We start from the raw sequence: 14,855 nt of genomic DNA, 5'->3' as shown, positions 1-14,855 counted from the left end.
ATCCAGACCCAGGCCCCTGTTGGGACAGGCTGAATTGCAGGGGGAAGCTTCCCAGGCAATGCAGCAGCAGAACAGTCTTACTTTCTAAACAGAGTGCCTGATTTCTCACTAAGAATGAAGTGTTTTAATGCATGTAGCTATATTAAACAGCATCTTCTGACATAACTGCTTAGTATGTTCCCTTTTTGTTTCCCTTTCTGTGAATCACTAAATTTACCTGGCTATCTGCAATAAGTGGAGACATCTACAGATAAAGAAGTGGTATGAATCATCATTGTCAGTTCCTTTTATCTTAAATGGTAATTCATGAGCTTTTGGCCAAGTCTCTTAAGCTGCTCAGCATTTTGTAATTTGGCGACATTCAAAGTGATATTTTTTGAGGCCGATGATTAATGATTACACATTAAGGCCTCCATCCCTTAGCGTAAAGCATAAAACCTCCACCACTGCCACTTCTGGGTTAATTATAAAAGTCAGACACTCAGCCACCCAACAACAACAGACTGAAACCCATCTACCAGAGAGCATTCATAGCCAGCATCTCTCAGACAGTAAGTCAGGCAGATTCCTGACACTACTCTTTGAAGATTATTAGATCCTTCTTTCTACCTCGGCTTTTCTTCCCCTGACACATGCACATGCACTCACACCCTCCTCCAGACTCTGACAGACTTGTCAGAGGGAAAGAATTGCACAAGCAGAGCCCTTAACAGGAGAGAGAGATTCAGCTGTCAGCCCAGCATTTCTTTCTGGAGCTGACAGCGAGGGTGTCTAAGCTCAACAAAAGGCATAATGTGCTAGAGGTTATCAGCAAATGGAATAAAAGCCTTTAGAGTTTTACCAGGTGCTGTTTGCAGTGGGATGCCCTTTGAAAAGCCACTCACTTTTGGATCCACCTGCTCAGTTTGTGTCTGAATCCTTTTCTGGGCAGAGTGTCTAACCTGCAGCCCCACTGCCAGCTACCCACAAAAGACAGCCCTAATATGGCTGATGGTGGGAATGTCTGGCTGTGCTCAGCTGCAGGTCTTACATAGGCATGCATTTCTGCCAACAGAGAGGTGAAATAAAACAAAGTAACTATACAGTCTGGGCTGTAGCTTCAAAATCAGGAAAGCTGTCGGCAGTCTGTAATGGATCCTGATCATCAAAGGAGTGGGGAGCCCTCCTGATGCAATGACTGTGTGGAGTAGAAGGATCTTTCATCTGGTGCTCAGGCCTTTACAAAACCTAAAGAACCATGGCACACGATGAGCTCTGCTGTGTGCCATTCCTTTTTTACAGCTCTGTCACACATACATAGCTTCCCTCCCCTCAACCGAAACCCCTTCATCAGCCATTTCTTTGCTCTGCACTGAAACTGAAATGCGTAGGTATAAAATGCTAAAGATCTAAAGTGCTTCTGTTTCCTTACCAAACCCATAGCAAACAGTGAGGAGTAGGATGAGAGATTCATTTTCACTTACCAAAGATTAGATTAACCAGTTTTCTTAGATACTATCAGATAAAAATCCAACACAGTTGATGGTAAGTTCCCTCACCCCTCCCGCTGTGACCTTTTAGTGTGTTGTAAACTGCTGAGAAAGTTATTTTAAATGTCTTTGGTGGTTTAAGGTAGAAAGTTGTGGTACATCTGTATCCCCCAGCCTTTCATGAAAATGGCAGGAGATGATTCAGATCAGAGGAGGTTTTGTTTTCTGGTTTCTGGGATTTAGGAAGTTGCAGTCAGGAATTTATATTGCTGCTGTTACCAGTGGTATAATCAGCGGACTACACGGTAGAGTAAGTGAGCCTAAAGGAGGAAAGCAGTGGAAAGTATCATATGGATTCCCTAAAAACTTAGCCATGATATATACCAAGTGCACGTCAGCTCTTAACACGCTGTTCCGGAGCAGGGGCCATTGTGGCACAGGTCGCAGAGCTCTAGTGCTCGCTGGGTCCCTGAGCTCGCTCGCTGCCACTCACTGTCTCTTTTCTTTGTGCAGGACGGAGGATGCAGCTGCCCAGGAGATGTCGCCAAAGCGTTTGGTAAGGACTGTGTGTTGTAACACCCATTTCTCCCCGTGTGTCTCCAGCACCTGTCAGTAGGGATGCAGGAGTCAGTTTGGCCCTGAATGTGTATTCCATTAGCAGTAGGTTACATTCGTCCCTGCAGGTGACTTGGGTGAAATTAATGTATCAGATTTGAATTTGATCTTTGGACCAGACAGTCCAACTTCTGCAGTGCAAAATGTAAGAGTGGGCGAAGCACTGTTTAGAAATTATCTACCAGGTCTGTACAAGATACAGCCACTGGGACAGTAATACAAAGAAAACTGATAAGGGCTGCTTCTGAGTAGGGTTCAAAGATGCCTGTAACATTGCCAGATCTGGCTGACTTGAGCCTTTAGTAAAGGAAGAGCTGGTGGAATGCATGTTGGACAGAAGAACAAAACAAAAAGGCAGGCCAGATCCCTGGAGATGTTCTTGGGATCAGCTGTCCACTTGAAGAGATGAGATTTTATTTATACTGTATCCCCTAGAGCTAGGCAGATGTCTAAAACATCTAGGTTAATAATTAACAGATTTTGCTTTCATGCCAGTAGTTTCAGTGAATTGCACTGGTGAATCTTGGTGATAGAATAGAGAATTTAATATGTGAGTGTTGTTTGCTGGGCATGACAGTTACATTGTTTGGGGGGGTCAAACTCATGATTGTCACTTAGCCATAACCTTGTTACAGCAACATATGGGAACCAGGCGCTAAACACATAGTCAACAGAACATTTAAAGGCACTGCCCCAAAATGCCATACTCTTTGGAGACATCACAGTGGGGTAATACCTGGAATACAGTGGGACAGCAGAGTCCCTCATTGGGATTTCAGGGTGGTATAATAACAAGAGATAGCACCTTCTGATACAGCATGTCTGATACAGCTTTGCAGGAAGCTTTGCAAATATGGAAAGTAGAGGCAGGCCTAAACTCAGATTACAGACCTGCCAAGAAAAACTCTGGACCTCCTGGAAAGGCTGAAACCAAAATCTGTCTTCTAAGTTTGCAGACAGCTCCTGTTTTGAGACAGGTCAGATGATAGGCGAGACTTAATTGAAGAATTTTAAGCACAGCTGTGGAGTGATAGCTACCAGCAAGGAATGTGCTTGGTCAGAGGATTTGACATCACCCTTGTGTTACTCAGTGGTGATGTGATGTGGGAAACAGATACTTCCAGTTGGGTGATTCCAGCATAGCTGAACAGCAGCATCCACCCCAACCTCTCCTCAGTCCAGCTCACTCTGACATGCTACAGTGAGGTCCTTGTTCTGCCTGGCTTTCTCTGACTCCACAGCTTACCAGGTTCTTCCTGGTGTGTTGGTGCCGGGAGCTTGTAAACTGAGACTGTGACCTTGCTCCTTTCCTAACTGCCTGCACAGAAACCTGGCCTATGGAAAAGGTCTTTCTTCAATAAGAGCATTTCCAGAAGTTAGAACAACAGGAAGCAACTTGGAAGTGTTTCAAATGTTTTTCTTTGTGGTGTTTATAACAAGTCTGAAGGATCTATGCAATCTCTTTGGGCTAACTGAACCTAAACCTGCTTGAAACCTGTGAAAGGGCAGATTCTGGCTTTACTGATTTTCAGGAGGTGCTGGGATTCATAGTGGTGCGTGTTTGAAGGCTACCATGGATTATCCCTTGGACAGAGGAGCATCAGAAAGCTAAGATTATACAGGCAGTAGTTGTGCTCTTGATAGTAGACCAGAGAGATCAATCTGACTGTTTATCACAGGTGCAGGGTTGGAACTGATTGAGATGACCCTGAGGCAATAAACTGACTGTATCTGGTTATATACAGCTGAAGTAGACATACTGTGGACATGTGACTAGCTGGAGCCGGGTGTGCATTTGTCAAAGGTGTGCGGCAAAATAAGCTTTGAGAAAACATTATTAGTGTCAGTGTTTATGGAATGCTGTTGAGGTGATTGGCTGTGTGAGTCTCATAGAAGGTAGCTGCCATGCCCAGCATTTACAAGCCAAAGCCTCGATAGTGAATTGTCTAGCAGAGACGCCTGCGCTTGCCAAGAGCCTCCCAGGGGGAGGAGTTGCATAAATATATTGGATAACAAAGACAGGGTGATAAAACAGAGAGGCACCGTTTCACCTAGGGACAAGGGCCTGGACAAAGCAGGGGCAAGAGACCCGAAGAGGACTTTTGGTTAAAGTGATTATGCTATCTCTTTCTGGTGGATCGTTTGTAAAATCTTCATGAAATGGGGCGATTCACTATAAAGCAGCGACAAAGCAACCATCTGAATCATGGGAAGTGTGAAGGGGTCCCAAATGTGAAGACTAGCATTGACAAATGGCTAAAAATGTGAGTGGAGGAGGCAAGTTCCTGGAAACAGGAGGAATAGAGTGGATTGAGTGCAAGTGGAGAACTGTGAAGAACCATGAAGCGGATGTTGAGAAGCTTTACAAGTGGAAGGTGATACCATTGACTGGTGTCAGGAATCAGAGGCAAATTGGACATTTTGAAAGAGGGAAAACAAGGTAGAAGCCTATTTAAAAAAGGCAAGGCACAGGGAAGCACTGAAGGTGAGGGACAATTGCTGGGAGTAACACATGCTTTTAGGGAGACTGCTGGAATTCTGGACTTCTGAATGGGAACATGGTATGGATTAGGTAAACTGAAGATGTCCCTGCCTTCAGGGTATTAGAGATGATAATGGAAAAGATATAGGTTAATAGGAAAGAAAAGAGCTGTTTTGATGCAGGAATGAGAAAAAGCATGAAAGAACTTTATGTTGGGCTCTCAGATGGTTCATATAACTGTACCCTTGGAAAGGCTGATAACATGAATACATTTCTCAGAATGCCCCAGGGAGGCACTACTGTCTCCTTTTTTAATCATGAGAAGTCAAGGCACAGAAATACTAAGTTCAGTTGCCTGAGGTCACATATATTTTTGTGACAGAGCCAGGAAAGAATTTGCCTTTTGAATCCTGTGCCAGCATCTTTAACACATTACTGCTGTTCCTTACAGAAGTGGTGAGAAGAGATGCAGGAGCAGGGAGGGAAAAGGAAGAAAAACTCATGTGTAAAAGTCAACTGGGGACATGCTAGTTGCAAATTATGCAGATCACCACTGACTGGCTTTTTTTCCTGTTTACGGTAGCTGTGTGTGTATACCTGCTGTTGCAAAGGCTTGCTGGCTCAGTTGGAGCACAGGTGAATGTTGATTCCAGGGCCAGCTCTGGTCTAGGAAAACTTGCACTGCATCTGCCTGGAGGGCTGCCCAGCCTACAAATCCAGGCTGACTCCAGCTGAATTCACGCAGAGCCAGTCTGGTTATCAGTAACTTTTATAATCAGGCATAAAAAAGACATCTGAGGGACTCTATCTGGATCCAGCAGAACTGTGTCAGTGCTGCAAGTTTGGGCTGGCATCAGCACTTGTATTCCATAATGGCTTGAAATAGGAGGCACGGTGAAACATGAATGAACAAAATCAGCCCAGATACAGCATAGGCCTCAAGGGGGAACTCATGCAATAAAGTGGCACTGTGTAAAAACAGGACGAGTCCAGCAAACTCTGGGTGAGCTAGTGGGATGCTTGTGTTCAATGTACTCCATCACATCCTGTATTATCTAGGAGGTTGTTGCCAGGTATTCCCAGTCCCCGACAACCTAAAATAATAACACATTGTCAATCTGTCCTTGAAAGCAAAAGAATGCAGATGGATATTGCAAATATCACCAGTGCTTCTGGTGATTATACAAAAAAACATGCATAAGCTAAGAAAGACCATGCTAGAAACTACTACAGCGTCCTGGTGGGATATTAGCTGGTAGAAAAGTAGTGGAACAGACTTGAAAATTTCAGATATCTTTGCAACACTGAAGCATAATGGAAGGTTCTGGAGAGCATTGGAAAAGTATATTTAGTATGGGCTTGTCATTTCTGGAGTGGCAGGGCAGCAAGCATGTGTTGTTTGTTTAGACGTGCTGCATCTGCTGTAACATAGCTCCTCTCTTCTGGAAGAGCTTGATGAATTATGTTGTAGTTTGCAAAAGTTACTCAAGTTGGATGAGTTTCAGTCCTGTAATTCAAACATATTTACTTTCTTCCCAAAATATGCAGTCAAAAGAAAAATAATAAATAGATACTGAAGTGCACAGGAACCAAAATTCTGTAATTCTGAAGTGTAGATTTCACGTGGCTTTTGCATTAATAATTTGGAGGCTGTGAGACCCACATCCACAGATGGCACTAGAATTGGGGATCGGGGATAGTACTGACAAGGCAGAGTCCAGAATGTCCTTTGGCAGGCTCTTGACTTCTTTAAATGCCCTCTTTGAAACCCTGACGTCAAATCTGTCCCTCCTTCCTGATGTTGTTTTCTTCCACCCACGAAGAAGACATAAACTAGATTTCCCTGGGTACTTATTTTTTATAAAGATGAAGCAAGGTTGTGCCAGCTAGAAACAGGAATTTGTCCCCAGTAATTAAGAATGTCTTAAAGGATGAGTGTTCCCTTTGGTTTTGGCAGGTTGATAGTACTATCAGACAGGAGTCAAACTGAGGTTGAAACTGATGGTTAAAACTCAGCCATCTGAAGTAAGAGAACTCAGGAGAAATCTGCCAGGTAGCTGGCATGATGGGACACCTGAATGGGTGCCTAGCTATAAATATTGCTTGTGATGTGCTCAGCAGTTTTGTACAAGCCTCATTTTTAATATCCCTTTGCCATGGACACAGTGTTCCTTTCAAGCAACAGCCAGGCAAAGGGAGGTGAGGTCAGCAGAGCAGCTGGATGCTCCCCTCCCAGGCATTGCTCCCAGGTCTGCTCTTTGGCAAAAGGGTCAAGGGAGGGGAGCTGGCACACTTCACAGTTGTCATGTGTTCTAAGATGAAAATATTCCTAAATTCAGGTTTGGCAGAAGCTGAGCAGATTTTCTTGTGATTTCACCTGCTTTTCAGGTTTCCAGGTCTGGCGCTATTGGTTGGATAGTAACAAAGATCAGAGCAAATCTAATACCAGACTTATCTAGCCTGGGATCTCCCCAGAGTTCGGACGTGTTCTTAACAGGGTGGGTTTAGTTCAGGCTCATCTGCTTTCTATGAAGTGAGGTTTATAGCTCTGTTCTTTTGCCAGTTCTGGGAAGAAGCTGAGCAGAGGGGAGACCTGTTCTGACACATACATGCTGAAGAAGCAGAGGTTACAAACAGGAAAATGCTTTCTTTCAGGGATGGGTCACCACAGGCTCATAAAAGACTAAAAGACAAACTTATCCAAGCAAGACTAGATATGCCTGAGTATCACAGGAGGCACTGCTGGTGGAATAGTTCCAGCCCAGCTGGAAATATTGGAAATCACAGTAGAAAACCAAGAATGATTCTGAAAACCTTCTTCCTGATCTTATTCCCGGTGGAACCAATTTAATGATTTACAAAGCCAGAGGAGATAGACAGACTGAACAGTTATGATTGAGTATTCAGAGTTATTATTCAGTATCTGGAACATATTTAGCAGTTGTAGCTATGGGTTAGACCTCCTTTGTGGTGCATGCTGAGAACCACAGAAGCAGAGGTGGTGGTCCCTGGCCCAGAGTTTTTAAACAGGAACCAAAGGAAGACCCATTCAGATCTCTTTGACAAGGGATCGTCCAGAACTACACTGAACACATATGGCTGGTGGACTTGAAAAATCCATAATTTCAGTTAAAAAAAATCTGCTTATGTCCTTATTGGGAGGAGTATATTACATTCAGGGTACATTCCCACTCACAGCTTGTGGCCTCAAAGGTTCTTGAAATAGGAACCATCCTCTTTGTACAGCGCTGAGCTCAACAAATCCCAGCCCTGTGTTTAGGACTTCTGCGACTGCAGCCACAGTAGTATTTAGTAAGGAACTGTGCTCAGATACTATAATGAAGTAAAGACTTAAAACTGAATTTGAAAATACAGAGTGTGGGGTGGAGTAGAATTATCTGTATCTTTGTCATCACAACAGAAAAGGACTTTTTCCATTTAAAATACCAGAAAAATTCAATTCACCATGTGTCAGTTCTTCAGTAAAGCTTTTCTTCCAAGTTCCCTGTGTCTGTTACAGGAGGGAACTGTGTACCAAGCTACTTAGCACTGGCTATTGTTTTTGGAGATCGCTGTGTTCTTGCTATGTCTTTCACCCTCTTCCTTCCCTGCTTTCTTACGTGTTGCTTTGCTGATCACAGGAGCCGGTGCTGACTTTGTCATGCTTGGAGGAATGTTTGCAGGCCATGACCAGTGTGCTGGAGAGATTATGGAAAGGAATGGCAAGAAGGTGAAACTATTCTATGGAATGAGCTCTGATACAGCCATGAAGAAGCATGCAGGAGGGGTTGCTGAATACAGGTATGAATTCCACACAGGAGCAATTGCAGTGAGCCATCCATGCAGGAACTTCTGGAACTTGTGATTGGGCAACTGTCGGAAACAGGCCCATACCTCTGCTCCCATTCAAGAAGCCTACACTTATGACAGTAGATCTGAGGGAGGGATGCCATCAAGAGGGACACAGGGAGAAAGAGCTGGGGGTGGCTAGCTGAGAGCAGCTGAGAGCAGTGATGTTCACTCCTTTGCAGCCAGTGTGGTGTTCTGTCACTTCCTGTGTGCTTGGGGAACTCATTAGGCACTGTTCTGACTTACAGGTCTCTTGGCATGTGTATGAACTAAATGCTGGAACATGGCATACCAGGCTGCAGTTTCTACCCCTCTGCTTGTCCAGGTTGGGTGTCCTGTTGGTGTATGAGTTCCCAGCTATCCCACATGCTCCCTTTGGAGAGCAGAAAGTGGGTGCCTGGTAAATTGTCGATCTAAGGCAGCACAAGCCTGCTGTACAGTTTTCCCACCCCTTTTTGGGTAAGAGAGCACCAGAGTAGCCTCAAGTCATGCAACATGCAGGAGCTTGGGTTTTGAGTTTAAATCCTCAGGGGAGAGGAAAGGAAGACAGGCTTTGCAAAGGAATCTGTTGTCCATTGCTATTTGACTCCGGAAAGCACTGAGAGTTTTGAGTCTTTGAAAAACCAAATGACACCAGAAAACCTCTCTGTCTTTTCTCTTATGAGTGGCAGCTTTAGTCACTGCCCTCAGACAACATGGTTCTTAAATACTTCATTAGAGAATGTTTCCTGTCTTACTGCATACACTGGTTTATTGAGGGGTCGCTTTTGATTCTTCTCTGCTGGCGTAGATTCAGGTTGTGGTCCCATCTGGTAAGCTGCTGTTTGCAAGAGTCTCAGAGACAGTGACCTTACCTGCTGTTCCAGCCAGACACTCAGGATTGATGGGTTTTGTTGGCCTCGTCTGTTGCAACTACTCCAGCATACAGGTTTTTCCCGTGTCCAGCTGCTACTACGGGTAAGAGTTGCAGCACTGTGAAGGTGACAGCACAGAATACAAAGCAGAATGAGATCCACAAAACAGAATTCATGCTTTGACAGAGAGACAAGCTGATAGGACCACAGCAATCCCAGATACCACGCTAGATAGAAAGCTCTTTGATCCCACCTCCTGTTCTCCGCCCTGACATCGGCTCCTGTAGTGGTTTTTTACAATAAAATTGTACACTAGTTCACCTAGCACTTTGCAAAGTGGTAAGACACAGCCTCCTTCAGAGCATTTACACCTGTCTCCTTTGGCCTAAATTACAGTCATAGAATCATTTGGGTTAGAAAGCATCTTTAAAGGTCATCTAGTCCAACCACCCTGCAATGAGCAGGGACATGTTCAACTAGATCAGGTTGCTCAGAACCCTGTCCAACTTGGCTTTGAATGTTTTCAGGGATAGGGCATCCACCATGTCTCTGGGCAACCTGTTCAGTGCTTTTGCTTTCAAGCACAGCTGTTTATTTGCAGAACTGCACAAGAGGCTCTCTGCATCTGAGACAAGCTGAAATTATGCACCAGAAAGATGTGCTTGCATACCTCTGAGCTTTGATTCTCTCTAGGTTCATATGCCACTTCCCAGAAGCAGTGTAGAGTTTTGGGGCTCTTTATTTTTTTTTTTTGTCCCCCAGCAAATCAGCTTGTCATCACAGCTTCTGAACAAATGGTCTGAGTGGACAGCACTAGTAAGTGTCTCATAATTTAAAAGTGGCAGCTGTAGTTACACAGTGATACTGGCAGCCTTTTATCTGAATGATAATTTTCTGTCCTTTGCTACCCTGCGCTTCAGTCAGCTGGAATGTGGGGAAAGGCCTGATGCTGGTCAGGCATGTAGTTAACAGCAGCTCTCTGAGAGATCACAGAGCAGCCCAAGCATGCTGCACAGTCATGTAAGGCCTGACCTCCACAGAGCTGGTGAAAGTTGCAGGAAAGGTTTGAGAAAGCTAGCTGTACCATGGGGCCAAAGGACTAAGGCTCCCCCTGGTTGGGTGTGTATGTGATCCCACAACAAAATTCACTGCCAGCAGAAGAACTTATTGACACTGGTCCCCCTTAGAAATGAGATAAAGTGCAAGTATTCTGTCTTAGAGGAGTAAGGGATGTAGAGAAATGCACTGTATTTGTCTCAGTCTAGACAGACCCTTTGAATTCATTATAGGCAGTACTGTACAAATTCTGCTTGATCCACGGCTGTATTTTGATTTGCATCCTTGATTTGACAGTCCCTGGGGATCAAGTCTTGAAACCTTCAAACCTTCTTAGCAACAAGGGAGAAGGAGCACAATCTGAAATGTTTAGTCCCTGGTTTTTTTGGTTGGTTGTTTTTTTTTTTAACTGCATTTTTGTGCCAGCGCTAGGTAATATAGAAGGAGTCTCAGAGTCTACTGCTTGCAGCAACAGCTCCAACCACTAAATCTGTAAACCCTGTAACCCCTTGTTAACTGTGAAGGTGACAATTCTTATCTTCTTCGTGTTGCAGCCACGACACAGAGCTGGCTACCCATACTAGCCTTGGTTTCGGTCTTACTTGGCTTGTTCCCAGCATGAGTGTCACCGTGGTTTAAAAATAGCAGCTGTTAGTTATCCAGCATTGTAAATGTGCTGGGCATTGAAGGGGTGATTTGAAACAGTGCAACGCTTTCCTTTGAATTGCTCTTACAATAAAAGTTACAGGAAGTTTAGTCACTTACTAGTTTAGCTTGTGGAAAACCCGAACCAGAAGGGTTCTTAAGTCAGCATTTTAAATACTGGATACCCCAGACTTGACCCAAACAGGTCAAGTCAGTGATGCTTCTTTATATGCATTTAAAAAGCCCAGCTGTAAATCTGTATCAGTGACCCAGATAAGCTGTTTTGTCTTTTAAAGAGCCTGAGCACTCACAGTGTTTGATTCAAACAGTGGGGAGCTCAGTGTGCTCAGCCCCCTGCAGAATCAGACTACCTGTCACTTAACTTAATCTTCTCAAAATTACACATGCTGACTGGAGAACCTGAGCCCACAGCGCACTGTTACATTAAAATTGACAGGTAGGGTGAGGTGACTGTAACAGGGAATAAAGTCATGAGAGTAATTGTTTTTGTAATGAATATGTCAGCTGACCCTATATAATTTTGTATGAAATCTGTGTACCCAGTTTCATTACTTTTATGTCATTTACGTCTTGGTTTATTTTTACATTTTTGCCTCCTTTCCTGAGGAATATGGATCAGAGCTGGGGATTTCTGAAAGGCAATTCTTATATTTCTTTTATGGGAGAAGAGAAGGAAGGCAGGCAGGGACTGAGACTGCACGCGGTATTGTTCAGTTAGAGCCAATTTGCTTTTGTTAACCCTTTTGAGATTTCACAGGTTTTCTGTGAATGATGCAGTTTTATGGTGGTCACTCAGCAATTTACAGCTGCTACTAAGCTGGGTTTGGGCACTTTATATTAACTGCAGGGTGGAACTTGGGCCACAGAGAACAGAACAGCACCAGCAGCTGGCTGCTACTTAACCATCTTATTCTGTATTGTGAATGATAGCCTGGAAGACCTGCCTCCAGTTCCTGCATTTATTTAATGCCCCACTCATAAAGTTGCAGGGCAGCCTGACCCCTTTATTCTGACATGTTTTTCTGGGCTGACTGGGCACCATCACATGTGCTTTATCCCATCCACCCTGCCAGGATTCTCACCTACCACGCACATCCCTCCATGCCAGCAGCAGCCTTGAGCTGGCCAGGAGGCGCACCACAGACTGGACCCTGTGGAAAAAGTCTGAAGCAAATAGTTCTCCCTTTCTAGTCACTATTCAGTGGCTGACAAGACAGTCTCTGCTGAGAGCATCTGAGCACACCTTTCCCAGCCACTGGGAGCCTCAATTGCTCTGTCTCCTCCTTGCTTTCTGAGAAGGGGTTAGTTTTGGGTCATGACTCTGGGAGACATGTCAAAGCTGCAAAATCCTCAGTAGTTCCTGCTGACGTTCTTATGCAGCTCTCTGCCAAGTGTGCCAGCTTTTGTGACAGTTGATGTAACCCACTGTCATTGGTTTAACCTGGCAGGCAGTAAACACCACACAGCCACTTGCTCACTCCACCTCCCAGTGGGATGGGAGAGAGAACTGGGAAAAAAACCCAGTTTTTTCATGAGTTGAGATAAAGGCAGTTTAGTAGGACAGAAGAAGGAAGGGATAATAATAACAACAACAATAATAACATACAAAACAAACAATACACAATTGCTCACCACTTGCTAACCAATGCCCAGCCAGTTCCTGAGCAGTGGCCCCAGCCATCTTTCTCCCTAGTTCATATACTAAGCATATTGCCATATTGTATGGAGTATCCCTTTGGCCAGTTTGGATGAACTATCTCAGCTGTGTCTCCTCCCAGCTTCTTGTGGCTCCCACATCATTGCTGGTGGGGTGGTGTGAGGAAAAGTCCTTGACTTAGAATAAGCACTGCTTAGCAACAACTAAAACGTCAGTGTGTTATCACTATATTGTCATCCTAAATCCAGCACACAGCACTGTACCAGCTACTAGGAAGAAAATAATCTCTATCACAGCAGAAGCCAGGACATCCACGCATGGCCTGTGTGTAGGCATTTGTTGCTGGCAAAATAGTTTTAACTTGGGATTTTCTACTTGTTTTTTCATTTAATCCCAGCTAACTCAAATTTCTAATCACTGATGAGTAATTAACCGAACTGGTAAGTAAACAACTTTCCTTCCCCTTTTTCAGACTCCATTTAGGCCAGACTTGTCTCCTCGCCCTGCCATGTCTCACCTCCCCTTACTTTTGCCACAGGCCACACTCGGTCTCAGCTCCTTCAGCGAGAAAAGGGGTGGCACAGGACATTGTGGTCCTGCGTGTAATGGTTTCTATCTGCTACTCCCCTTTTTTGTACCTGCTCCACTGTGAGTTGTCTGCAGGCCACAGTCCTCTGCTCTGGCATGGGTCACCCAGGGACCACAGTCCCATCGGGAGTGCACACCTTTGGAATGGAGCACCTCCTTTCGAGAGTGCATCTCCAGCTGCATGTCTCCTCAGGTGTGTCCAGCTGTGTCTCCTCCCCCAGTGGCTGCTCGTGTTGCTCGTGTTTCTTAAATACACTCGAGCAGAGATGTCATGTCTCATGTCCTCCCCTGACTGGCAGAAAGTTTAATGGCACGCACCATTTTCGGAGCCAGGTGGCACCATCTCAGTGACTGGCATGATGGAGGCCATGGCCTTCTCCTGCACCAGCAGCCCTTGTCGTCTGAACTGTGTATGCCCAACACAGCACCCATGTGGATGCTAGTGTAAATTAACTGGGTGCTCGTGCATATTGGGCACTCATGCATGTACTAACAGGGTGTTTGGGTATAAATAATTTGGGCATGCATGCATGAACTAATTGGATGCTTATGCAAAAATTATTGGGCATTCATGCATAAATTAATTGGGCACTCATGCATTAATTTATTCAGTGCTCATGCGTGAACTAATTTGGCACTCACACAAGACCATAGCAAGCCCAGCAATTTATGGCCTACACATCACTCCTCACCTCCGCAAGGCACATATCAAAGAACTCTTAGAATGTTAATCCGATATGAACTCTTTCAACATCATCACAGTCTTAGTGTACATCAGTTATAAACTCCACTCTTCCTTCCTTTGGATCAGATAGTAGGGATTAATACTGTAGCAGCACACTTACTAAAATGTCTCTCCTCCATCCTGACCAGTGTGCTAGAGAGATTAACATCACAGTTTGGTTATATATCTGTATATATACAGACCACATCCCTGGACCAGGCTTCAGCAGTTAATAGTGCAACAGTGTGTGCATACTCATGGTAAAATTCCACTCACTCTTCCCTGGGAACCAGATGAGGGACTCATCAGCTCAGTTTGGGCAACGTTATGTGTTACAAAGCCCTTTCCTCTGGGGACTGGAGTAATTAACAGTAATTCTGTTAAAGCTAACACAGTTTGAATATATATTCATCACAAACTTCACCTGTTCATCCCTGTGGACAAGACTATGGAGGTTAATATGGCGCATGCTGATTCCAACCTTCTCACTTCGTTTCTGCAAAATACATTATCCAGCAAACCCCAACAGTTTTAATATATACTGATTATAAACTCCACCCATCACCCCTGTGGAGCTCTATCAGGGTTAGTGTTTCATCATAATCTGAATACTTGCTACAAGTGTTAGGATTTAACTCTTCAAAACAGCCAATCAAGAACATAATGGGTGTTCAGGTTATTTACTGTGCTTAGCATAGAGAAGCAGACAATTAACAGTGTACAAGCAAAAATTACCATCACTGTTGAAGGTACCAATAGGGTCCTGAGCTCAGTAGCTATAGGGCTTCATTTACATTCAGAATGGGGAGGGGGAGTGAACAGTGTTGATATGCAAGCAGCATAGGCATTTCCCCATTTGGGGAGAAAGGTAACACACCAAACAGCTTTGCTCTCA

At 44.4% G+C, this 14,855-nt stretch overlaps 1 protein-coding gene across 6 annotated transcripts in view; it reads left to right on the top strand.

Annotated features, from left to right (window-relative positions):
* GMPR (guanosine monophosphate reductase) overlaps positions 1-14,855 on the top strand; it is a 44,404-nt gene that overhangs the window by 22,132 nt on the left and 7,417 nt on the right. For 2 of the 6 annotated variants that reach the window (XM_032703558.1, XM_032703567.1), the window contains exons 7-8: positions 1,983-2,025; positions 8,208-8,367. In XM_032703558.1, coding sequence (XP_032559449.1) covers positions 1,983-2,025; positions 8,208-8,367 — 203 coding nt within the window. Of the gene's footprint in view, positions 1-1,982; positions 2,026-8,207; positions 8,368-8,663; positions 8,741-9,205; positions 9,373-13,045; positions 13,089-14,855 lie in introns of those variants that run through there. The other 4 variants (XR_004359852.1, XR_004359857.1, XR_004359853.1 and 1 more) reach the window with 4 other exon arrangements.

This window comes from Chiroxiphia lanceolata, chromosome 1, assembly GCF_009829145.1.
Source record: "Chiroxiphia lanceolata isolate bChiLan1 chromosome 1, bChiLan1.pri, whole genome shotgun sequence".
Classification (NCBI taxonomy): Eukaryota; Metazoa; Chordata; class Aves; order Passeriformes; family Pipridae; genus Chiroxiphia; species Chiroxiphia lanceolata.
This window is presented reverse-complemented; position numbering and strand designations above follow the sequence as displayed.